Source organism: Epinephelus lanceolatus, chromosome 20 (genome assembly GCF_041903045.1).
Source record: "Epinephelus lanceolatus isolate andai-2023 chromosome 20, ASM4190304v1, whole genome shotgun sequence".
NCBI lineage: Eukaryota > Metazoa > Chordata > Actinopteri > Perciformes > Serranidae > Epinephelus > Epinephelus lanceolatus.
The window spans coordinates 24,933,947-24,959,842 of NC_135753.1; the positions used below are offsets into that span (position 1 = coordinate 24,933,947).

General features: G+C 41.2%; 1 protein-coding gene across 1 annotated transcript in view; it reads right to left on the reverse strand.

Moving 5' to 3' along the window:
* The window catches only part of pkd1l1 (polycystin 1 like 1, transient receptor potential channel interacting), a 99,779-nt gene extending 74,620 nt beyond the window's left edge, over positions 1-25,159 (reverse strand). The window contains exons 1-28 of the mRNA XM_078162978.1: positions 25,108-25,159; positions 22,516-23,662; positions 21,951-22,116; positions 21,519-21,758; positions 20,559-20,691; positions 20,249-20,452; positions 19,985-20,166; positions 18,619-18,822; positions 17,045-17,208; positions 16,688-16,942; positions 15,022-15,246; positions 14,154-14,156; positions 12,877-12,942; positions 12,623-12,802; positions 12,457-12,534; positions 11,865-12,007; positions 9,695-9,815; positions 9,464-9,593; positions 7,080-7,272; positions 6,874-6,930; positions 6,431-6,772; positions 6,065-6,322; positions 5,874-5,987; positions 5,637-5,788; positions 2,896-2,996; positions 1,062-1,260; positions 846-929; positions 378-585 (exon numbers count right to left, since the gene is read on the reverse strand). Coding sequence (XP_078019104.1) covers positions 378-585; positions 846-929; positions 1,062-1,260; positions 2,896-2,996; positions 5,637-5,788; positions 5,874-5,987; positions 6,065-6,322; positions 6,431-6,772; positions 6,874-6,930; positions 7,080-7,272; positions 9,464-9,593; positions 9,695-9,815; positions 11,865-12,007; positions 12,457-12,534; positions 12,623-12,802; positions 12,877-12,942; positions 14,154-14,156; positions 15,022-15,246; positions 16,688-16,942; positions 17,045-17,208; positions 18,619-18,822; positions 19,985-20,166; positions 20,249-20,452; positions 20,559-20,691; positions 21,519-21,758; positions 21,951-22,116; positions 22,516-23,560 — 5,247 coding nt within the window. The 5' untranslated portion in view covers positions 23,561-23,662; positions 25,108-25,159. The remainder of the gene's footprint in view (positions 1-377; positions 586-845; positions 930-1,061; positions 1,261-2,895; positions 2,997-5,636; positions 5,789-5,873; positions 5,988-6,064; positions 6,323-6,430; positions 6,773-6,873; positions 6,931-7,079; positions 7,273-9,463; positions 9,594-9,694; positions 9,816-11,864; positions 12,008-12,456; positions 12,535-12,622; positions 12,803-12,876; positions 12,943-14,153; positions 14,157-15,021; positions 15,247-16,687; positions 16,943-17,044; positions 17,209-18,618; positions 18,823-19,984; positions 20,167-20,248; positions 20,453-20,558; positions 20,692-21,518; positions 21,759-21,950; positions 22,117-22,515; positions 23,663-25,107) is intronic.
* Positions 25,160-25,896: the final 737 nt, after the last annotated feature.

The window sequence follows — 25,896 nt, forward strand, 5'->3', positions numbered from 1 at the left end:
AAAATTACCTCAAAGAGAGACGAGACCACAAACAATTGCTGACAACTACAAATGACACAAAGTAACAACAAGAAAAAGAGAGGAAGCAAGCACAAAGTCTGTGTGTCTTGCTCCTGTGTAGGCGAAGGGGTGGGGCCTTTTACATGTCTGCTCCCAGGAGCCCATATTCTCATAATCCACCCATGCTGTGAAGGTATCCATTTCAGTAAATACAACAATATCCAAATGACAAGGCCTATAGTCATGATTCATTATGATCTGTTATTTAAAAACCACATCTCAGTTTCAGAATGATTCATCATCATTTGGCAACTTTCGTGCGCAGTTGAAAGCAATGAGCCAAATGTTGCTGGCTTAAAGGGACAAAAAAATCTTACCTTTGCACTCATGCAAGCAGCAGAGCAGAAACCAGTGTGGACTGTAACAGCATAGAGATATGGGTCAGACGGGGAGTTGTCAGAAAGATAATGGACTCTGAGATTTGCCTCGGAAATGACATCCGCTCTCCTACACAACACCAGCCCCGGCAAGTACAGGCACACACACAGCACCAGTACACCCAGTACTGTCAGATCATTGGACACACTGAGGTGGCAGAGAGGGAGAGAGGAGACACTGTTGGATTTTTTTTTTTTTTTCATTCTCATGAAATGACTGAGTGAGGCAAATGTATGCTTCTCACTCACAGAAAATTAAAAAAATCTGGAAAAATGAAACAATGACAGAAACCTTCCTCTGTTTACTTCCTATAAGAAAATATTCAAATTACTGCTGCAGTTTAAGCAACAGAGAGGTTTTGTTTTTTGGTTTCATACATCACCCAAGTCTAAAGAGGATGAGGTCACCTTAGGAACGGGTCCAGACCGGTAGTGTCATGGCTGCTCTGGATCTGCTGCTGCACCACAGTCAGTGGCCTCAACTGGTGACAACTGAGATACAACAGCAAGAAGTGATTCATTGATGTGAATCGTCACTATGTACATTTATTTCTTGCATGTGTGTGTTTCTCTCTGTGAAGGTCTCGTGTTCTCGTGCCCACACATATTTAATCCATGCCTTACCTGCAGTTGACTGCAGCAGTTGTGTCTGCACGCTGTGTCCTGCAGCCGTGGTGTGTCCAGGCCCCCTGGTGGCTGTCCCAGGACAAGCACATGCTGCTGTCCACTATGAGACTGTAGCTGACCTGTTCACTCAGGTGCTTGTGTCTGGGTGTTTTCCCGAAAGCAGCATTCAGCAGGGCCAGGTGACCAGCGCCTGGAGCTAGAAATGGAGTTTGGTAATACACGGATGGATGGATGGAGACACTTAATGCATTAATTATTCTTTTTCCCCTTAATGTTGATCATTCATTATAAGTTAATGTTAGTCAGTTATGAACTGATGACAGTTTACTTGTATAATTGCTGGTGTCTGGTGCTGTTTTGTATGTATTTTCTTGTGTATTTATATAAAGACCCCTGTAGTGACTAACAAGCCACTGAGGGGCGAACAGATTAACTTGTTCTGGACGTGTGCTCTGGGCTAACAATAAAACCAATGTCCAGTGCGAGTTATCTCAATATAATATACACATGCTCACCATAGCACACAAAGCTCCACCCTGTGTTCAATTTAATAACTGCAAGTGTATATTTATATTTACCTTGTCTAGATAAGGATAGAATAAACAAATAAAACTATATTATGGCTCCAACAACCCATAAAGGGACGGCATTGCAAACTGGCATAGCAAAGTCAGGTAATTTGGAACATCAGGCAAAATAGGACATCTTGGGCTCTTCATATTTGACGTGTCCCAGCCTTGAAAAATACTGGAAGGATCTTTTCCAAACCTTATCCACAATATATAACTTTGACCTGCAACCCAACCCTCTGGCCGCCCCTCTTTGGCACCATCAGAGGGGATGATGTACACCTGACACAAGTTCAACGCCGTACACTGTCTGTTACCTCTGTGCTGGCCAGATGGACAGTTATAATCAGATGGGAGTGAGTTGTAATAGAGCTGAATTTTGTAAAGCTACCTTTGTTAAATGCTGCTGTTGTCCCAGGCTTCATGAGTAGAGAGAAGTCTGCTAGTCGCTAGGCTAATTTATACAATGTAAAATGCCATAGGCTTGTGCTAATAACGTTAGCATGTTGTATTTGTGAGGAAACTGTGTCCAGATAAAGACAAGTGTTTGTCTGTGAATGCTGCGAGTTATAGTGAAGCTGATTTGTCTACTTGTGTTTGAAATTGTCTCTATTAAGCCATGTTTAATGTGTGTTTAATGTGTGTTTTCAATCAACTAAACTTTAAAGCACTTCATAGAAACCTCAACCACTAACTAGTGTTCTGGAGGTGTAACTGCAGAGTGACACAGACACACCACTGTACAAGTATAAATGCTCACAACAGTGTAGGCCACGTGTGTAGGCTACGGCATAGGGTCTGCCACACAAGTATAAATCCCCTTTAAATGCAATTATAGCATCAAAACCCATGCAAATACAAGAAAGTGGCTTTTAAATAGCTGTCCACTGCAGTGACCACTACACGAGAAAGGGCCAGATTGGCTGCTATTCTTAAAGATGGAAGAGCAGAATGAAAGGGAAATGCTACAAACAGAATAACTGTTCTATAGTCTGCATCTTTTATCATTAGTAATAGTAACAGAGTAATACTCTCATTACAGAGTAATGTCAGTATTGGATTGTTAATACCATGATGAATAAAAGACTTGAAATGACATGCACTGACTGAATTTCCACTTTGCTAAAGCCTTTTTAGATATTCACTAACATATACTGTAAAAAAAAAAAAAAAAGATTTTAACTTTATAAAATGACTAGTTATTTAAGGGATGAAAAGACAAGGAGGGAGGAGGGACAGAGCTGAACCAATAGATTTCTCACCTCTGAGGTAGGATGGGGGCAGGGTGAAGCGTGCAGTGTTGCTCTCCCAGTGGTGAATCCTGTGCAGGTGGTACGTACTGGGAGTCGGCCTCTCAAACATCCTGCCACAACAGACACTTTTAGCTTGATCTATTACTCAAAAACTCATTAAGATTACTGCATTGTGTTAAAGTCTGGTCTACGGTTAGGAAAAATGTGGGTGGCATTCTGGCTTCCTGCTGGCTCCTTTGGTCACAAATCACTCTTTTACTCCATCTCTGACTGATGCAGAGAGGTTCGGCTGTAGCACGAGAAAGGCATTTATTCCTTCAAAGATCTTTTTATCATTTCAGCAGTTACAAACTGAATTGGACATACCACATACTTATTTTTTTCAGATATTTTTTCAGATATTTACAGGTACTTAACTTTGTCAAACAAAGCACTGCATCGTTCCCTAATTTACCGATCAGTTACCCAACTGAACCTATATTTCTGTCAAACCCAATGATCAAAGGATGCACCTCTGTTATTTATTATGCACTTGAGTGTTCATGTTTAGATTGTACCACCTCCCTAGATTATTTAAAAGCAGCCTGGGCAAATGATTTGAGGGTTGCTAATTCAGAGGAGTCATGGGCAAAAGCCCTATTACTGGTACGTTCTTCCTCAGTTTGTGCTAGAGAAATTTATATTAAAATATTGCACTTCACTTATCAAAAAATAAGCTCTGTAAAATGTATCCAAATATTAGTCCAGCGTGTGACTGTTGAGGGCAATCACCAGCCTCACCAGCCCATATCTTCTGACACTGCCCAAGAGTCACAACATATTGGCAAAATGTTTTTTCAGTCACTATCAGACATCCTGTGAATCCTGATCCACTGACTGCACTCTTAGGTATTAAAGTTTCTGATCTTGTGTTAACCAGCATAACATGACATGTAGATTGATATTATTAAATTGGAAGCAATGCACCACCTGCAGTTGGAAAAGATTAAATTCTCATTAAGAGGGTGTGAAAACAAATTCTACCAGATCTGGCAACCCTTTATAGACCACTTGAAGAAAAATGCACTAAGTCCTCCCGCTAACTCGCCTGGTTTAAATGACACAAAACACTGTCGATCTGACATCCGCCTACATACCCCTTTTTTATTTTATTGTTTTCTTGCTTTAATCTTTTTAAAATAGAACGATACATTTTATTTGTAAGAATTATATTTTGCAAACTTGTTTTCCATACTTGTGTCTTTTTCTATCCACCTTATTCCTGAGGGCGCTACTGTAGAAATGATTATGTGCGTAACTTCCAGTGAGATAGTGGAAGTAGCAGTAAACTAGTTCATCCCATAGACTGTCTGTGGTTAGTCCTAGTGGCTACTCTTGGTGGCTAACCGCCAACACTGGTTCTTTTCGAAAGTAATCTGCCTTCAGTTTAACAGAGCTTTGGTACCCATTGCACTGTCCGTGTCTGTAACGACTAACAACCAGTCTCAACTAAATTTTTGTCTTCAGCAACTGTGTGTTGAACATGTAACCAGAACAAAAAGGGATTGTTCCTGTTGCCAAAGGGACCATTGATATGAGAAGTAAAACCACAAGTTTCACGAGACATAGCGAAAAAGTATTAAATCAGAATTAGCAGAAGAGAATGACACCTAGACTGACACGTCCGTCACTCAACGTCAGTACGTGATATCCCTGTCTTTCCCCATCTGACTTAATTCTCAACCTACATTAGAAAATAAACTCAGCAACATACTTTGAAACATGTAATTAGTCATTAGAGCTGAGAATTTGTTACTGATTTACCGTACTTCCTTTATATCATATAAAAAAAATGAATGCCAAAAGTTATTTTTTTTACTACTACTTTATATTACTATTACTGAAGTCTGCTGCTAAATTCAGCTTCATATTTCACTCAGAACCGTTTTTAATAAATCAGTCGTTAACGCAGACGAGCGGAGGATTGAGCAAGGATGAGCCCTTAAAACAACCTCCTTTTTCTTACTTATGCATGGCTTTCTCAGCCCAAACAGCACTGTCACCTTCAACAAACCCAGGCTCCGTTTATGCAAGCTCCAGGTAGTGACAGTGCCGATACTACCTTTCCTAGCACATTCACCATAGTCTATTTCACACGCTACATAGCATAACTCCAATATGAGCTAAAGTTAAAGGAGACAGAGAAGATAAACTCACAGGATCAGCAAACAGACTCACCTTGCAGCATGGTCTCAAACAAAAGGGATTCATATAGGCCACTCCCACACTTAAATATCTCTTAATAAGTCATCAGAAATCATAGAACATCTTTAGAAGGAGCAGATATTTACCTTAAGCTAGCTCGGGCCATGTTAAAGTTAATATTTTAACAAAGCAAGGCAAGCTAACTGCTAGTGTGCTCTGTTGAATTCTTTGAGATGGCTATCAGAGATGGCAGACGTATGATCACATAATCCAGTTTGAGCTATAACAGGTGGTGTGTTCCACGTTTTATTTCCCAATTGCTCAAGGTGTCATGGGGGCTAGGAATAAGGAGGGTACATGTATGACAATTCACCCCTTTTTGACATGTAGAATATTTTCAATATTTTTGTATCAGAAATTCTGTTTTCACTTTTATACTACTGTCACTGTCTATTAAACTTTGAAAACCCCCAATAAAAAGAGTTGCAAAAAAAAAAATTATTACATTGTGTTACTATGTTGCTCCAACTATCAGATGATAATGCCTATAAAACAGAAACGTGTACCTGAAGAGCAGCATGATGGGAAATGCCTTGTTGAGCGGTGGCGTGAACACCACACTTAGCTGGATGGCCTGCTGCAAGTGCTCCTGGGTAATGTTGAAGCTGTGGTAGTTGACCTGCTTGCTTAGGAGGACGTACTCACTCACAGAGCTCTTCTGAAGAAGAATGCGAAAACATGGTCACCCACTTTTTTTTTAACAGTGTGCTCTACTGTAATTACATGAAGAAACAGCGACATACGTTTCTTGGTGGTTGCTGCAGCTCGATGTTTATAGGCTGGACAAGGGAGCGAACTGGGATCTTCCTCCTCGTGCTGCACTTGTACAGACTCAGGTCAACCACTGGTCCGCTCAGCTGGAATCAGCAGAGGAAAATGAGAGCAATGCCCTTCTCTTTAATCACTCAGTGTCATTGCATCACGCCAGTCTCACCCTTCCAGGAAAGTGGACCCAGGTGTAAGGGTTGTGGGTGAGCTCAGTCAGCGAGCTGAGCACACACGGTTGATGTGGTCTGCTCTCGGTCTCTCTACTGCGATGAACAGATAGAAGCTGGATCAGGGAGGCAGGCATGTAGAAGGTGGTTGAGCCACTGCTGATGACTGTGGAGGTTTGGCTTTGGTACATGGCGTGTAAGGCAATAAGACCAGTGTTGACTTTGTGTTCCTTTGCCTCATGGAACAAGATGTACTTCTAAAAAAAAAAAGGATTAGCAATGAAGAGATAATTGTGACGTACAGGTATGAAAATATGTTAAGTTCATGAGTCTGCATGCACAAGAACATGTTTCGTTTCTCTCACCAGCATCAGGTCTGAAGCAGTCTGCAGAATATCAGCTATAAGCTGCAACGCTTGCTTTGTTGAAATCGATCCGTCTCGTTTGATGTAAACACTGCTGGGTGAGTCCTGTATTTCATCATGTGGGTCTGACTTTAATGTCTGTGTAATGTCAGCACTGGTGGACATTGCTGGTGTGAAGTCATTACTAGCGACAGCAGCTTGCAGGCTGTATGACAGCAGGGAAACTAGGGTGCTGAGTGTCTTCTGGTCCAAATAGAACCGGGCTGGAGCACTGGACTCTGAAAGCTGCTTTGAGATGACCTGAACATGACCTGTCACTCGTCTTGCACTAAAAAATGTCACCTAAACAAGATAAACCAAGTATCAGAAATAATCTTTTAGCATGCATCTCTCAGTGTCTCTTCTCAACAAAAGTCCATGAAAGGAGACGACTTCCCACCTACCTGACTTGTAACTTGTAACAGGTTTTTGAGAATGCAGATGTTATCTACCATTGATGCCTAGGAATATATGACATGTTATTTATGTGCTGAAAAAGATGGGGAAGTTCAAATCTGACTGTGACAGAGAGAGTAGAGGATAGATTTGTCAAAATCAGAAACATAACCCTGATAATCTTGAGGTGCAGTATAGGTCTGTGTGTGTGTACCTGTTCACTGCTTTCAAGCTCACACACGGTGCTAATGAGTACATTGCGTGTTCGTCTCTGTGCATGTGTGTTGGCTTCAGTGTCCAGGCTGAGTCTGTTCAGGATGCTGGAGAGCAGACTGATGTAGTTACGAATCTCCATATTGTTTCCAAGCCGCACCAGAGCCGAAAGGTTCCTCAGACCTGACTCTGAACTGGAGAGAAATGGAAATTAATAACACAACAATATATTGTATAAATAGTAAGACAGTAACTTGTTAAAATGTACAACTCCAGACATGATTGCAACACAAAAGATGACTTAATTAAGGGCACATTAAAATTCGATATATTCTATTTAGCCATTTAAAAGCAATAGACTGAATCACTGTAACGTCATGCTAACACTTCCCAAGTAGACAAGAGAGAGCTGTACCTGTAACGTTTAAAGATATACAGTTAAACACAGTAATATGACCTATCTGACATTTCTGTTGTGCTTATTTTACATACCGTGTTACTTTGCTAGTATCTTCAATAAATCAAATCTAGAAACTACGCGTTGTACCACTGTGGTCCAGGGCACCAGGAAGTGCAGCAAGCTTTGAAGTCAATTTTTGTAGTGGCCAAACAATGGTACTGCAACTTCAGGGGTCCCTCACATGAAGCCCTGTGGCCCAAAACATACTTTTTCCCATTGACTTACTAGGCGAGAGTGACGTCTGTAAATCTGTGGATACAAGCTTTTGAGCATTGCAACCTCCTCAATATGACTCGTTTCACTGCTGGGATTTGATCCATTCAGTCAGATAACATTTGGAAAATCTTTAAGAGCCGCACAATTAAATCATTTTATCCCTATTCAAATTAGCAGAGCGCTAAACCGGAAGTAGCCGGCTCGGCAGACGGAAGTAAGATGCTTGGCTACACTCAGTCACACTCTGATGCTGTAAGTCCCTAGTGTGATTGCTCTATGGGCCGCACAGTGCGCAAATAATGCTGATCATCCACAGATTGTCTGGGTAATTTCACACCTGCCAGTTGAACCATTTTGGCTTCATGTACCGGTGAGCAACTCTCATCAGACTGAATGGGTCCCAACTCCATTGCTATATCTGGGTGTCTTAATACATTCATGCTGTGGATGGGGGCCATAGCATAACGTATTTTAGCCACCTTAAAAGACCCACTTAAAAAAAATCAATATCAGTTTTAAGTGTAAGCTATATTTGAAATATTTCAACCGCTTTACCTTACACACAGAGGCAGCAGCAGACCAGCATCTCCAGTGTTTTAAAATTACTGTTTTTGTCAGTGGAGTCCGGTGGCTGTGAGATAACGGACTTAGTTTTCCCCGTCAGAAGGGGCTGTTTGACAGCAAGATAAAACAATGAAAATACTTCATATATAGCCAACCCAATCTCACTCTGAAGTCGTCGAAGTCCGGCACTTGGGCGGTGACTTCAGCGTCAGACACTGACGGAAAAAAGCATCCTTTAAAGTCGACATGATACATGGCTGGTCGCCGTTATAGTTTAACAGCGCTCGGCCATGTCAAGGGGAAACGTGGTGGGACAAGAACTAAAGTTAAGGAGGCGAAAGTCCAAGTAGGGTGGGTGGGAGGCTTGGTGGATGGGTCCAAGACACACCAAACTTCACCTGGGTGAGTGGTGTTTGCTTCATGTAAGATTATAAAGCCAAACCCTGTTCTTTTTTCCTAAACCCAACCACGTGCTTTTGTTGCCTAAATCCAAACATGAGTTTTTGTTGCCTAAATCAAACCACATGCATTAGTTGTGAGAGGAAAAAATACATCTATTTGCGTTGTTTTACTGACGTTGTGCTTTTATTTTGAAAGAGACTGTATGTAAATTTCAAGTTAAAAGAGAAGAGTACTTTGAAAGAAGACAATGCATGTAACAGGCAGAACTTGAAGGGGCATGCCAGAACGTCAAAAACAACCAACGCTCCCAGGGTACCTTTCACATCGTATCATGGAAGGTCCATGACCAAACATCGATATGTGACGAGGTCGGAGTGAGAATGTGTTGATATAGTGTAGGCTGCACTTACATTGATTTATCTCAGGTGGGCCTTTTTTCAGGTGACTGCAAACTACCAAACTAAAGCGGTATGTGCTCCGTGCCATCACATTGTTTGTACATAACACAGGGCTTTTTACCCAGCTGTTAATGTAAATAAAACTTATGATTTGGTTATTAATTTAAACTTCCATGGATTATGAAAACAGATTAAATTCAAAAGATTTAAAGTCATTTCAGAGTCAGTCTTTTCAAAATGTGTACTATAGTAAAGTACATGATGTACACCTCTATAAAAAAAAAAAAAAAACTGCAACATGAACATAACCATAATCCTGATATGTGATGACATGGTGACTCTTACAGCTCCACGTCTGGATCAAGATGAGAAGAAGAGGTGTCTCTGAGGAAGCTCGGTTGGACTTGGACTGTGACAGGACAGGGTTTAGTGGCCGTCCCATACGTGCTGCTTCTGATCTCTGTGTAAATTGTGACTACAAGCCCAAAAAATCAATCTGTCAGTAAGTTATCATGGTACTGCCTCAGTATGCACTGTAAAAGTTACTAATCAGTGTGTCCGTGTGTTTGAGATTACCTTTATAGTCATCACCGGGGTCACCAGAAGATAGGCTGAAGTAGTACTGGAAGTCTCGCCCCTGATACAGCATCCTGGGAGGTCTGTTTCCTACACTGACACTGTACTCATACAGTAGGTCCTTCAGCACACACACAAAACATGAGAAGGTTGACATGCAGTGAACAGTGTGAACTAATTTAAGTTGGGACAAAAAAATGGATACATTTGTAGATACTTCTTCCTGTGTATCTTCATTTTAAAATAAGAAAATTTTCCATTTATAAAAACCTACATTTCCCTAGTGAACTGGATGGGTAATTATGAGGTAGCAAAGAAAATAGCCCAGATATTGAGGAAGGTACAATTAAAAAACTGAGAGGTAGCCAAGAATGATTATTTGAACTTAAATATTTAAAAAAGGGTTTCTCTGTCTTTTCAATTATAACAAAAAGTTTACCACATCTAAAAGGGTACATCTTTAAGCATTCGCAACAGTGCTACAAGTGCTTACTAGCTTACTACCTAACGTTAGCTATCCAGTTAACGTTAGCACTCGCTAGCTAGCTAACTTGGTCCTAGCTACAACAGCACATTTCAACATTGTCATTGTAACATACGTTTGGTTAATGTGTGGGTGGAGATATCAGTCAAATGTTGGTGAAAATGCTCCACTGACCATTTGTAATTCAAAAAGAAGATTAAGACGAGGTGGTAAAAAAAAAAGAAAAATCGTCGTCACTTCCGCATAGACCCTTTTACTGTTAGTAAACAACAGTATGACGGTTTTTGGTGGGCGGGGCTTAGCTGGAGGCAAAAGAATTCTCCACAGCCTTTAGCTAAAGCTAGCTAGCCAGTGTTGCTAGCTTGTTTTAGGCAATGGGGGAAGATGATGCGAGTGGTACATTCAAAAATTCTCATTCCTAGTTTTGGAGCTTACTGAATTTATGAGCGCACCATGTCAGGTCACTCACTCTCTGGGACCAGGAAATGTTACTTGAAAAAGTAAACACTGACCAACGGGACCAGACTGCCCATATGCTCTCACTCAGTGACAGTATTCCTGAAGGTGGGATGGACAGCACTGTAGTTGGTTACCATACCAATCTTACAAAGAGAGTTGAATGGTTTCCTCCAGTTTATTTTGCTATCGAAACTAACGTTAGCTAATGCGCTAAAAAGTTAGCATCACAGAGAAATCCAATAATCCTCTTTATACCTCCCCAAAGTCTGATTGGACATGTAACCCCTAATATACATAACATTACGCTACCTATAGCACCTACAGAGTACTACATTGAAGCGTACTAACTGAAGTATGATATAATAATAATAATAATAATAATAATAATAATAAACTTTATTTATATGGTGGTGTACAGTGAGAATAATAATGGACCAAGGCAGGTCCCTTGTGCAACCCCAAGACAGAGGTCATGTTTCTCAGACACATGATCTCCAAAACTAGAAAAATACATAAATTGTACAAAGATAAATGCCCTCATGTCAATTCAATTTCAATTTCAATTTTATTTATAAAGCCCAATATCACAAATCACAATTTGCCTCACAGGGCTTTACAGCATACGACATCCCTCTGTCCTTTGGACCCTCACAGCGGATAAGGAAAAACCCCCCCAAAAAAAACCCTTTAACGGGGGAAAAAAACGGTAGAAACCTCAGGAAGAGCAACTGAGGAGGGGTCCCTCTTCCAGGACGGACAGACGTGCAATAGATGTCGTACAGAACAGATCAGCATAATAAATTAACAGTAATCCATGTGACACAATGAGACAGAGAGAGAGAGAGAGAGAGAGAGAGAGAGAGAGAGACAGACAGACAGAGAGAGAGAGAGAGAGAGAGAGAGAGAGATGCAGGACAGACGGTAATGACAGTAGCTTACAACAACATTAATGAAAGTAATAATATTATAATTATAGTTCTGGCTACTGTGATACAATATGTTGAAAGTATATATTAATATCTGACAGTATACATATGTGACAATAATCATATGTGTATATGTCAAAGGAGAGTTAAAGTAGCCTTTTCCTTTAAACTTTTTTCTTGAACTAAAAAATGGCTCACACACAAAGGAAGTTATATAACTCCCATCTGGTACAGTATGCAGGGTCAAATAATTAATACAATTATGAATGTGTGTGTGTTTAATGTATGAAACCAGAGATACCTCTTTCCCTGAGGTGCAGAAGATGCTGAAGTGTGTATATAACTCCACTCCTTTGACTGGTTGTACCTGGCACGTCATGCCTTTTGGAGCAGGGTTGGTCTTTAAGAATAGCTGAGTCCGGCCCAGGAAACTATCTTGAAATTCTGAGAACAACAGGTGACAATCAGATCAGTATGCAGCAGGGATGCACTGACACAGGACTACATATAATGTGATTTTGAGACACCACTGTGGTTGCCCCAGTCCCAGAAAACCACATTATATTTATTCTGCATCATTCTTAGTGGACAGCTAGCACAATTAAAACAGAATTATTAGATTTTGCCCTTAAAACGGATAAAAATGTAAAAGCAAATAAGGAAATCAGACTTTGGTGATGATGCATTCTCTGCATTCTCTACTGTTATCACATTCAGTTAACACTTAGCCTCACCTATGACTTCTTAATTACCAGGTAATGTTAGCTGTATGTGTTCAGAAAGAGTTTTGTGGTCCATCTCTAAGTAATAATGTACACAGTGTACAGAACCTGTATTTCAAGTTCATGTTAATTTGTCAGTGTCCATGGTTCAGTTATTGTTGTGTAACTTACTGGCAGTGACCTCCAACATGTATCTGCTCCCAGGCTTTAGACTTAACGGTCTAAAGCTGAGCAAAGGGGGTGAAATGCCTGGAAGGAGAGAAAAAGATGACTAAAGGCTGAGATATGTGACTAAAGAAGATGAACTGTGTGTCTGTGAGTTTCCTGGACAATGTACCTGTATAAGTGTAGGACTCAAAAAGGCCTTTGTCTACCGGGTCTCGAGGTAAGTCAAGCATGATTGGCTCCTGCATCACGACAGATGGTCTGGAATCTACCAGATTACTCCCCTCGTCTTCATGTGATGCTGGATCAAACTCTGAATCATTTCCTGGACTGTAGCTCTCACCATCCACACCTGGGAAAATGCATGGGATTAACACACAACCTCCCACGCTGGTGATATTTAGCAAACACAGACATGTACTGTACCTGTGGGCCTCCCTGCTGAAATCCCTGGGTCTCCTTCCTCCACGCTCATCAAGGGAACATCATAATCTAAATCTGCCGTAGAATGAGCTTTAATGCACAACATAGCTACACACTGAAAATCTGCACAGGCTGTGTATACGTTACTATTAGAAGGTGCTCATTGTGTTATAATCAGACAAAGAAATTCAGTGGTTGCTATGTATCCTTGTAACTTGCTCTGAGTTAGCTACAGATTGGAAAACTTTTGCAGTTTAACTCCTTAGATGTCATACAACTCTTTTGTTTAGGCTGCAAAAAAGTGAAAACAAAAATTAACAGTGGTTAAAATGACATTGTGTAATGTGAATGTGCTCTGTAATGTTAACCCACAGATGATTATAACAGAACCTGCAGTTTGTCTCAGCGCTACTGAACTTTTAGCATCTTACTTTAGCTGTATTAGCATTAATTCTTGACACACTGTAGGGCTAGGCCAAATAATATATACTGGGGAGGACACGTCCCCTCTGATATTTAAACACACTAAAACGTCCACAGACAGACAGATAGATGTCCTGAAAAGTCAGCTGAACGGAAAAAAACAAGGTCTGGGCCATCAACACGTAGGTCCTGCCAGTCATCAGATACCCCGCTGGTATAATAAGCTGGCCAAAGGAGAAGACAGAAGCCACAGATATCAAGACAAGGAAGCTTCTCACAATGCATGGAGGGTTTCATCCCAAGGCAAGACCCTAAGACTGTACACTAAGTGTAGCAAGGGGGGGGCAAGGACTAGTGAGCATCAGAGCCACTGTCCAGGACAAAACAAGCAAGATCCAGGAATACATCACAAAGATGGCCCCCAAAGATGAGCTGCTAAGTGAATACCTCAGGTAGCAAAGACCAGAGAATGCAGAAGAGGATGAACCATCATGAAAGGACAAGCCCCTGCACGACATGTACCACCGACAGATTGAAGAAGTGGCCAACATCAAGAAATCCTACCAGTGGCTGGAAAAGGCTGGACTGAAGGACAGCATAGAAGCACTAATCATAGCAGTACAGGAACACGGCACTTAGTACAAGATCAATAAAAGCAGGGGTCTACCAGACCAGACAGGACCCCAGGTGCAGACTGTGTGAAGATGTTCCTGAGACAGTTCAGCACATAATAGCAGGGTGTAAGATGCAGGCAGGAACAGCGTACATGGAACACCATAACCAAGTGGCTGGCAAAGTGTTCAGGAAAATCTGCACTGCATGTGGGCTGGAAGTCCCATGGTGACAATGGAAGACACCTCCTAAGGTGGTTGAGAAGATCCTGTGGGGCTTCCAGATCCAGAATGACAAACAGCTAATGGCTAACAAACTGGACATCATGTTGATGTGATGATGACTTACATTGCCATCGCCTGACCAAAGGGCAGCCCCCTCACTCTGACATCTCTCCACTTTGTGCATGTATAGGTCCTGTTTGTGCATGTGTGTGTCTTTCGGACCTGTGTGTAATTGACAAGCAAGAGTGAAAACATTGAATTTCCCCTCAGGGGGATTAATAAAGTAAATAAACTTAAAACTTAAACTTAAACTTATCAGGTGGAAAGAAACTCAACTCCAGTTTAATGTTGCTGTCTATCTGCTGGGTGTGTTTTGCTAGTTTGAAGTTTGCTACATCAGCTTTATAAGTTATGTTGTGTTTACAGTTGTCCAAAGTTGCCAAAATATAATTAATGCAGGTTTAAAGACCCTGCACACCTACAGCACACCTTCACAGGTGTTTTTATTGTGCCTGATTAGACAGTGTGGGCATGTGCAGACTGTGCTTGACTGACCTCTGTTAGCTGAGTTGCGCCTGGTAGAGCAGGACAATTTACACCTTATTGGTAGACATAGTGGAGTAAGTAGCACATAGATCTTTACTTATGGAAAAGAGCAGTGCCAAAATACTGTAAGTACACTCAAATTTTTAAAAGTAAAAGTATTATCAAAATATTACATTATTGGATTAGAATTATTGACTTTAGTGTTGCAGCTGGTAAAGTTAGGGCTAATTTAAATTACGCTATATACTGTAGCTTGTTAATGAAATAAATAATTGTTTGATTTTGTGGGACTGGCAGAGCACACAAGATTCACAGCCAACATTTCGTCTCAGTTTTTTCTCACCTAGTCGACCTCCCAAGTCACTGCTCTCCAGGAAAGGAAAAGAAAACTCCCAGTCAGCAGAGGAGTCGGAATCAATTTGGAATTCGCTGATAATGTCACTCCGGCCAAAGTGGTCTGAATAGAGGACGCCGCTGTTGTCAAGGGGAAGTGGCAGGTATTCAGTGGAGGAGGACAAAGGCTTTCGGGGGTCAGTTTCCCTCAGAGGGTGATAAAAGGACTCCTCTCCTGGACATAAAGAGGAAAAGCTGTTAAATAATTCATAAAGTATCCTTTTTACTGTAACTATGACCTTGCACATTTTTACTTCTTGTTGATTTTCCTACTGATGCCCATGTCTTAAGTGCTTTTAAAGTTTTTTTTAACATTGTGAGCATGGTAAATGTTACGTATTCACACTTTTCTTCACATTTGATTCTAATTTATCTGCAGAATGAGATAATTCCCATTTTGAAGGAATACTTCACCCCCAAAATGACCATTTCTACATTTAATAATAGTGTTGAACATGCACCCAGAACAAATCGAGATTGCTCCTGTAAAAGTACAGTTTCCATCACCTACCTACACAGAGGAACAGGTTGCCACCCATGCTGTACGACATAATACTGGATCATCCGTCATTAAAAAAAATAAAATGCACCGTCCCTTACTGAATCAATACAGGACATACTTTTCTATGTATTTACGTGTACCCTCTACTCTAATGTATAAACTGCAATTTCACATGGCAGCATACCTTGAATTATGTGTTTAACGTTATCAAGTCTGAGAATGTGTTACTGATTTACTTCTTTCATATCATATAAAATCAATGCCTAAAGTTATTTATTTTTACCAGTACTTTATATTACTGAAATTACTGAAATCTGCTGCTAAATTTCAGCATCACATTTCACTCATTAGAACTCCAATTTAATAAATCAGCAGTCATAAAAATGTCTAAACTGCGTAGCTAAGGCAGACAAGCAGAGCGTTAGCTAGAAACCATTACATTTATGCACTGCACATGGAGCTTAAATTAATAGGCCTACTGAATTATGTTAAATGTTTGCTAAACGTGTTAACATTTGTTTATGAGTCATATGAAATAATAAATCATTTTTAGGAGTAGATATTTACTGTAAGCTAGCTTGAACTCTGTTAAATTTGACATGCTAACGTAGCAAGGAGAGCTAATGGCTAACATGTTTGGTTTAAAAAGAAAACAACCTATGCTTTGAGATGGCTGTCAGACATGACAGAGGTACGATCACGTTATCCCATCTGAGTTGTAACAGTTGGTGTGTTCTGCAGTTTGTTTCCTCATCACTCTACGCAAGAGGATTAGCATGCTGTTAGGTACCGTTACCTCTGGAAAACGCTGGTTCTGGTTTGACGCCAGAAGTTGCACCCATATTCATGCAAGGCATCATGGGGGTTAGGAATAAGGTGGATAGTTTTGCTGTTATGAAACATGGACCCTGATGACTGTAATGTATCAAGAATTCTCAGTTTTTGGATTCTTTGTTAACCATGGAAGCATGCGAGAAAAACAAAGTCTTCTTCACATATTCAACGCACCACTGGGTGAGTAACTGATTCAAATGGTCATCTTGGGGGTGAAGTATTCCTTTAAACAGTAAAACGTCGCAGTGGCCATGGCCGCCTACACATTTTCCCATCTTACCTGATCCTGCTATTTCTGTGTTGACTAGAGAAGAGACAGGCGAGGGCTCGGTTTCTGTCAAGTTAAGATCTAGTGTTTTGGCTCTAGTTTCAAGGGCACTCTCAATCGGAGAGACAGGAGTAGAGATATTGACAGCATGGATGTACTGTGAAGCATCTGTAGCAGGTGGATGTAGGGTGGAGGTCTGAGGGGAAGCAGCAGGGCCCTCAATGATAGTAGACGGAGCACTGAGATCCACTGTGTAACAAAATGGGACTAAAAATAAAAAAAGAACAGAATAGAATTTTTTTTTTTTTGCAAATGAAATAAAAGCAGTTTACACATGTCCAGGTGCATTCATATTATTATTTTTTTTACCTTCTATGGCAGGCTTGGATGATACGTTGACCACATACAGGCTCCAGGTGTACTGGATGTATTCTGGGGAAATATCACAGCCTTCACACCAGGCGCTGACAGAGAAAGACTGATCCCAGTTCACCCGGTCTCCGTGGCACTGAGGGCAGTAAACTGACACCTTCCTGGGATGGAAACATTCAGATGCAAGAGTCACATGTGTATCAGGTTACAGTGCACTCTTTAATGGTGGCAAATATTTCTAAAAATGTTTATTTAGTTCATAGCATCAAAATTTCATCCATCTTTCAATGTACATTTGATTTGCAGACAGATTTTGCTCCATTAAGGGGGTAAAAAAAAAGCAGCAGGTGTTTTTTTTTAAACATTTCAAAAGTCAGATCTGCTTGTTAATACAAATCCATAGTCTTCAGATAGCCTCCTGAGACCCTGTGTCCCCATATGAGGACATCACATTCTGGGTTTACTTGACCCTTATACTTCATTCTACTTAACTTAGACCTGTTGTCCTTGTTTGTGGACATCTAGTGGTAGTAAGACCACAATACAATAATCCGTGTCAAAACAAGATGGTAGCCATCTCTGCCAAGTCAGCCAGCAGCTGACCCTGACACAAAAGTGGACAAGGTCCAAAACCTGATCACATTTTCTGGTCGAAACTTGTTTATTTATGATTAATAATTGTTGTTTGATATGGCAACAAATTTGACCAATTTAGCAACAGTAATAAACTAAGATGCTGTTAATTAGGAAGTACTTGTTTGAAGACATTGGGACTTTATTGTCTTCTCGTTACAGGACATTGGGAGTTTAACGTCGACTCGTTTGACGACATTGGGACTTAATTGTCTTGTTTGAGGACATTGGGACTTTATTGTCTTCTCATTTGAGGACATCGAGACTTTGTTGTCTCGTTTGAGGACATTGAGACTTTATTATTGTCTTGTTTGAGGATATTGGGACTTTATTGTCTTCTCGTTAGAGGACATCGGGACTTTATTATTGTCTCATTAGAGGACATTGGGACTTAATTGTCGTCACGTTTGAGAACACTGGAACTTTATTGTCTTCTCGTTAGAGGACATTGTGAGTTTACTGTCATCTCATTTGAAGACATTGGGACTTAATTGTCGTCACGTTTGAGAACACTGGAACTTTATTGTCTTCTCGTTAGAGGACATTGTGAGTTTACTGTCATCTCATTTGAAGACATTGGGACTTAATTGTCTTGTTTGAGAACATTGGGACTTTATTGTCTTCTCATTTGAGGACATCGGTACTTTGTTGTCTTGTTAGAGGACATTGGGACTTTATTGTCTTCTCATTAGAGGACATTGGGAGTTTATTGTTGTCTCATTTGTGGACATTGGGACTTAACTGTTGTCTCGTTTGAGGACATTGGAATTTCATTGTCTCCTCGTTTTTATAGGACATTGGAAGTTAACTGTCAACTCGTATGAGGACACTGGGACTTAATTGTCTTGTTTGAAAAAAAAAAAAAAACGCATACCAAACAAAAGTTCATGTCTCAGGAGGATACAATGATTGGCATATTGATTTTGTATGACTCTCACCTGATCACATTTGATGTTAACGTGAGGAAGGTCTCTGATGAAGCTGAACGCTCACCACTGCGGATGGTGAGCGTGAACTGGAATTGGTCAAAGTTGTGTTTTAGGAAGCTAGCAGGAAATACGAGCACAGGGGATGAAGTGGGAACGTCATGGTTGAAACAGGAGCTGGTGATGGAGCTTACTGGTTTACATGTCCAGCTGAAGCTGTGAAGGAAAAAATCAGGAACAAGTGTTACAGGGACAGTTCACCCCCCAAATCAAATATAAGTAATTTTCCTCTTACCTGTGGTGCTATTTATCAGTATAGATTGTTTTGGTGTGAGTTGTCGAGTATTGGAGATATGCAGATGTCTTTTGTCCAGTACAATGGGCCTAGATGGCACTCAATTTGTGGTGCTCAAAGGGCCAAATACATTTGAAAAACTCAACAGCAATGTCTCTGTCCAGAAATAATGACCTGGTTACTCACGATAATCCACAGACCTTGTTGTTATGGTCTGTGGATTGCCTCGAGTAACGTGATTTCTGAAAACAGACATTGCTATTGATGTTTTTCAAATGTATTTTTTTGGGTAGTAAAACCACCCCTAAGCCAAGTCCCATCTAGTTCCATTATACTTAAGAGTAGGCAGACATCTCTACGGCTGATATCTCCAACACTCGGAGCCTGGTCTCACTTCGAAGTCGTTGAAATCAGGCTCTTGGGCAGTGACTTGCGGTGTCAGAAATCAACGGCCAGTTGCCATTATAGTTTAACTGGTGGCATCTGGTGGCATCAGGGGCAAACATGGTGGGACAAGGGCAAAAGTTAAGCTGGCGAAAGTCTGACTGGGGTGAGCGGGTCCATCAAACATTGACTTTCACCCAAGAGAGCGGTGTTCGTGTCCAGTAAGATTCTAAAGCCAGACATGGTTCTTTTTTCCTAAACAGTACATGCTTTTGTTGCCTAAACCACAACCAAGTGTGTTTGTTGTTGAAGGAAAAAAAAAGGTAAATTTGCGGTGTTGTACTGATGTTGTGCGTTTATTTTGAAAGAGACTATGTTAACGTTACATTTCCTGTGAAAACAGAAAGAAGACAATGCATGTAACAGGTAGAACTTGACATGGTATCCCAGAACATCAACAACCAACACACCCAGGATACCTTTCATGTCATATGTGGACGTGGAAAGTCCATGATCAAACATCGATAAGTGACGAGGTCGGAGTGAGAATGTGTTGACACTCGATTAAATAAATAGCACTACAGGTATGAGAAAAAATATGTATTTTTAATTTTGGGATGAACGATCCCTTTAAGTCCGAATCCACATATCTATTGTATCAGTTAAAGGTTTCATTTGTGCATTGTACAGTTTCTGTACCTGACAGGGTTCATGGGGAAGTCTTGGTCATAAGACCTCTGCCCGTCCAGGGTTACCATGGTGGTGTTTCTGTTGTTAATGAAGATGTTAGTGCCGCCCTGGATGAAGGCCACAGGAGGGCTCGGTATGACCTGCACTCTCACAGTGTAGTTACTGTACACCACACTGCCAACGATCTGAACCTGCAGAGCAGTGACAACTATTGGAGTCGAAATACATTCAATTCAGGAGCGGGACATCAAGAGCCCCAGGTCCACTACTTACCCTGGCTACAGCTGTGTAGGTGTCATAGTGCAGGAGATGGCTGGGCAGTATGAGGCTCTGTCTGTGTGTGTCTATGAGAGGCAAAGGGAAGATCCGTCCTGCAGAGTCAAACAAGGTCCAGGCGTAGTAAAGTCCTCCTGAAATGTCGCAGTCAACTTCAGTCTCATAGGTCACCCCCAGATGGATAACTTCATATCTTCGCACCTTGAAGAGAGAAGATGATGAAGAAGAGGTGAAGGAGGCAATGATATCTTTTTAGTTATACTTCACCATAGCAGACAGAGGCAACAGCCCTGCTGGTAAAATATACCTGTAGTTTTAGAGGCCCCATGTTTTTCACTGGTGGAGGCTGACAGGGCTGGTCCACGACAAAAATGTGACCACTCAGGGAGGCAGAGCTGACCAGGTTAGACACAGTCACTTCAACTTTGAACTCTCCTGTCCTGCAGAGAGTAAAAACACACAGTCAGTGTGGCAGATTGGTCATTTCAAGATATACAGTTAACTGGAGAACAATGAAACATGGATTTCATCTGACATAAAACTACCTTATCGAGGTTTATTAAATGAAGCATTTGTATAAAAGTATAAAATTGGTCCATAGCAAAGAATTAGAGACTATAGCTTGGCCACAACCAAAATTGATATTTGAGCATTTAAAAATATACGATAACATTTGTCTGTCTGCCAGCACACATATTAACACTACTAAACTGGAAGCTTAGTTGTAGACATCCACCCCTTTTTACTTTTATTTATCTAATTTTCACTTTTCCTGTATCATTTCACACTTTTTCAATTAACTGTAAATTTGTATTATGAGAAATATCTCGAGGATCTCCAGGCGCAGGACGAACATGTGACTACCTCTGCTTTACAAAATAAGAGAACAAAGTCTTAACAGTAGATACAAATACAAGAAGGTTCAAAATACACGTGGAAATATTATTTATTGGATTATATTGGCAGGGAGTATAAAATGTATGTAATGTAAAGGGATCCCCCCACGTCCATCTCTCCAGATGAAGGGCCCACTTTTGAAAATGAGGTCCCTCATGCATGTATTTCCTAACGACTGGCCTGACTTAGAAGAACAGTTTTCAGTTTCCGAATAAACTTCTGCGTTTCTGAATTACATCTAACAAATCTTTAGAAATCATGTACACCAATACCACTGTATCTCAATTAAGTCTTTTATAAAACATCCAAATTTAAATTTACCTGAGCATCATAACGCAAGTTAAAAATCCAACCTGTTAGTGAAACTCACCTGTGGAAGACATGCTGCTCTGTGCTCTGTCCCAGCCTGAGTGATCCATCTCCAAAGCTCCACAGGAAGGTGACATCAGTCCCCGCATTAACCCGACAGCTCACTGTCACGGTTTGGTTCTGCAGGACAGAAGCCTGGTGGAGCAGCCTGTTGAGCTTCACCGCCCTCTGGACGACCAGTGGGAACACATCGGAGGTCAGGGAGGCCCGGCCACTTGACATGACTACAAATACATCATACCTACATTGACAAGAAAGGATTGAATGTTGTAGCGTGTATGCTGGCAAAGGTACTACTCAGGGAAAGACCTGTCCATGTACGGTGTCTCCATTTATTCTTGTTAACAGGTTATTTAAGTACAATTTCGATCATTTTGATGCTTGAAAAGAAGCATCTACATTGTGTTTTCAAAACTTCATCTGTGTGTCATACCTGCCAGGTTTGTGATATCTTTTGGTGACAGTCCTTGAGTTGGTTCTGTCTGATCTCGAGTCTCCAAAATGCCAGACGAACTCCACAGGGCCCGGTACTTCAGCCACAGCCAGTAAAGTTATATCGGTATTTGTGGGATAAGCTTGCTTTGCTGCATAAACCCACACTGTTAGGGGACAAAACAGACATCACATTGTTGCTAGTTTGCAGTATATACCACAAATTATAAGAGCCTCATGAAAAAGCTACAAGCATTCATCTACTGATCATTTTGCAGCCTCCATTTTCTTTGACAGTGTTAAAAATGCAAGAAGCCAAGCCAGGAAATAACTCCCTAAAGTTAGTCATGAACAGTTAAGCAGTGCACGAGACCTTCATTGAATTACATCTACTGTAAAGAAGCATAACTGCATTAGTGCCTTGTGACAAAATATCTGGCACAATAAAAGACGAAAATGTTTAGACACTGATTAAATATTAAGGCAGACTTCTTTTCTTAAATGTTTGATCAATGTTCTGACGCTTGGTGCAGCTCAGTGGGTGTTGATGAAAAACACGTCCTCACCATTGTCAGCCTGGTTGTGAGCAGGACTTTGACTGGCAGGCAGTTGCCACGTTGGACTAACTCTAACTTGTGGTGAGGGTTTCCTGTTCCCCTCAACACACACTCTCACGCTTTTGTTCTGAGAAGACACTCGATTCTCAGCTCGAAGCTCAACCGCAACTGTCCCGGTGTGGTCGAAAAGCAAAGCCGCCGTTGCTTCCTCCCCTGTAGTGTAGCTGCTGTTTCTGTACAGCAACGTTGCATTCACCAGCAGAGACACGGTCACATTTGACCCTGCTGCGACGCTGAAGAAAACAAAGTGTTTCTGATGTCTTGTAACCACACTGGGAACCTTAAACAGCAACTCACCGACTGGATCTTGAACGAGGATGTGCGTGCAGAATGAGGCCCAGCTGACTGGGTTAAAGGCCTTAACTGTCACTTTATAACAGCCTGCTGTCGTAAGAGACACATTCATGTTCCACTCCTCAGTTGTCCTGCTCGTCAAAGTAACATTATCCAAACTTAAAGTCCAAATCACTCTTGACCCCATTCGGCTGGCAGGGCTGACAACCTCCAGGCTGAATTCTGCGTGTGCTGAAACTGCTGATCTCCAACTCCCAGAAGGCCTCAGGGCACATATACGCTCGTACACCATCAAGGGTTGAGGCAGGACAGCCGAGAGAAGCACTGATGAAGGGTCAGAAGTGGAGAGAAGAGATGCTGTGAGGTGATACTGTCCTGCCGCGGTGGGGAGGCGGCAGTAAAGGTGGAGATGCAAATGGCAGCTGGAGCGGTTGGAGGTGTGGAGGAGACAAAGAGGGACAAAGTGGGGGGTATCTGAGCTGTTGGTGCCCTCATGACAATAGATGTTATTGTGGTTTTGACTGAGACTGTGATCACAGCTGTTGTTGTCATGGTTACTGTCATTACAGCCCTGATCTGTACTGTTTTCTTGATGAGTAGTTTTGATGTTGTTACTGATGTTTTTATCGTCATTGTCCTCTGTGTCAGTGCTGCCATACTCAGCATTCATTGTGAGGTTGAGGACGAGGAGGGGTTTCATGGTGGTGAACAGCTCCACATCCACAGAGAGGTCCTCGCCAGATGTCAGCTGATTCTCCGATACACTCACTCTGAAGTTGGAAACGGCGCGAGGAACAACAACCTGCAAGTACACACACACTCACGTATGTCAGACATAGAGAACATGCACAGAAAAACACACAAAGGTGAGGTTAAAAGATAAGTCTGGTCATATTTTATAATTCACCTTTTGTCAACAAATCCCATAAAAAGACGAAAAACAACAATAAATTGATTCCACTAACAAGTACTGACAGTCAGAGTCTGATATATATTATTCCTCTGTACCATCAGAGCTCCATTGGTCACATGTTTCTTCATTAGGGAATGAATCATGGCTGGGAGTCATAACGTGAAGACATGACGTGACTTAAACTCAACGTTGACTTTTGGTTTCACACGGGAAACAAGCAGGCGTCCCATATACAAAGGCTTTGTCTTTGCTACAGCAGCGATGGGTTGAATTCCCACCTGCAGTCCTTTGCTGCATGTCGTCCGACTTTCATCACTTTTTCACGCTAAAATAACTGACCTTTTTATTAAAGGCAGAAAAAAAATATCTTAAAAAAAAAATGTACAGTGAATGAGAACAGCCTGATCACACGTACATCTTCCTGCTGTATATACTTGCTTTTTCGCCAAATGTGTATTCATCCGCAGCTGAAAATAGTCCCAAACAAACGCTTCATTTATTCCTGTGTGAGTAACATTTGCTTAAAGCTACAGTGCCCAGCTGTTTTAGGAAATTATAGAGCACTTCTAGCCTGGAAATCCAAACTAGAAAGATTTTGAGTCTGGCCCTCACCGATACACCCTTCCTACCCAAGGGGCGGCACTAACTGAGGCATTCCAAATGCCACCACACGCAACTGGATAGCACAATGGCCAATCAGAGCGAAAAACAAGGTGACATATTCATTGCACTAAGCCCCATTGGTTTGCCAACCAGTGGGGCTAACTGATATATTATGCTTTTGCCGTATCCCATCGGCAAAACAACAAAACGTCCTTCCTGGAAACGAAGGCTTCTAGGGCAGTCTTCTGTTCCTCTCTCAAGGAAAAAGATAAGTGTAGTTGGCTTAGCGTTTCTTCCAAAGCTAAATTGAATGGACGTGGTCCTTCGGCAGCTGCCATCTTGGCTGTTTACTTTTCGATTCCCACTGTGCAGCGCTGTCGTCATCACGTTACGCCCGCCCAGAGCCCGCCTCTGTCCAATAGACTGATCTGATTGGTCCGATATGCGATTCACCAGGCTCTGCTCGTCTCCCCTGCAGAGCAAATTCGAATTTGCTAGGGGCGGGGCATTTGGATTTCCAGGTTAAGAAACTCCATGTTTGTGAGACATTTTTAAAGGTGATTAAGGATGTCTTCAGTAAAAACCAATGGGCTTTGTCAGAGAGCACTAACACATTGATATTATTGGTCTTTTTATGTAATTTGTTGATGACAAAGACAAAATACCACCAGCCTTATCCTTTAATCAAAACTAAACATAAGGATGTCCATAAATAAATGCAGAGTACTCACAACATGTATTGTCTCCTGTGTCCATCCATCGGCACTGGAGGCGTTCACTGACACCACGTGAACTCCCTCTGTTTCAAAAGTCCAGGTCTGCAGGCATTTAGAAATATTTTTTATTACTCATCAGATAATAAACATGACAGTGAGTTGTGAGGATTTGAGATTAAATATTTTTCACTTTAATATTTCTTATAAACAACAGAGAACAGCGTTCCTTCCACACTGACTGAAACTCCATGAGTTTTTGCTGCATAGACAACATCCCAGTTAATATTTAGAACATGTGCCACCTAATAAAAAATCATGAAAGTAGCAGAGGACTTTGTTTTCATGCAATTAAAGCCATTTCCACCACAAACTGATGCAGAAAAATTCTCTCAGTCTCATTGTAATAGCAGCATGAAATGGATCTGGATCCACCTCACTCATATTGCAGCATTTCTCTCTTTAATTCTAACAGTCTCTGCAGAGCCCTGGAGTTGTAACCACTGTTTCAATAAGCTTTTGCAGATAAACCAATATGTATATCGCTCTATGAATCTACACATCAGTAGCTCTGGTTCTTAGAAGCAAAATGAGCTGTCACATGTCGTTCTAACTCCTCTTTTTGTGTTGTTATGGTGAGCTAAGAAACATGTGTGCATCAGTATTTGGTTGTATCTATTTGTCCTTCATGAAGACGAAAAAAGAGTTCAAAAAATAATTCACTTTAAGGTTGTTATTGTTTGCTTTTGATGCATATACAGACTTTTCACATGCTCTATATTGACCCTTGATCCCTCTTAGATAAAA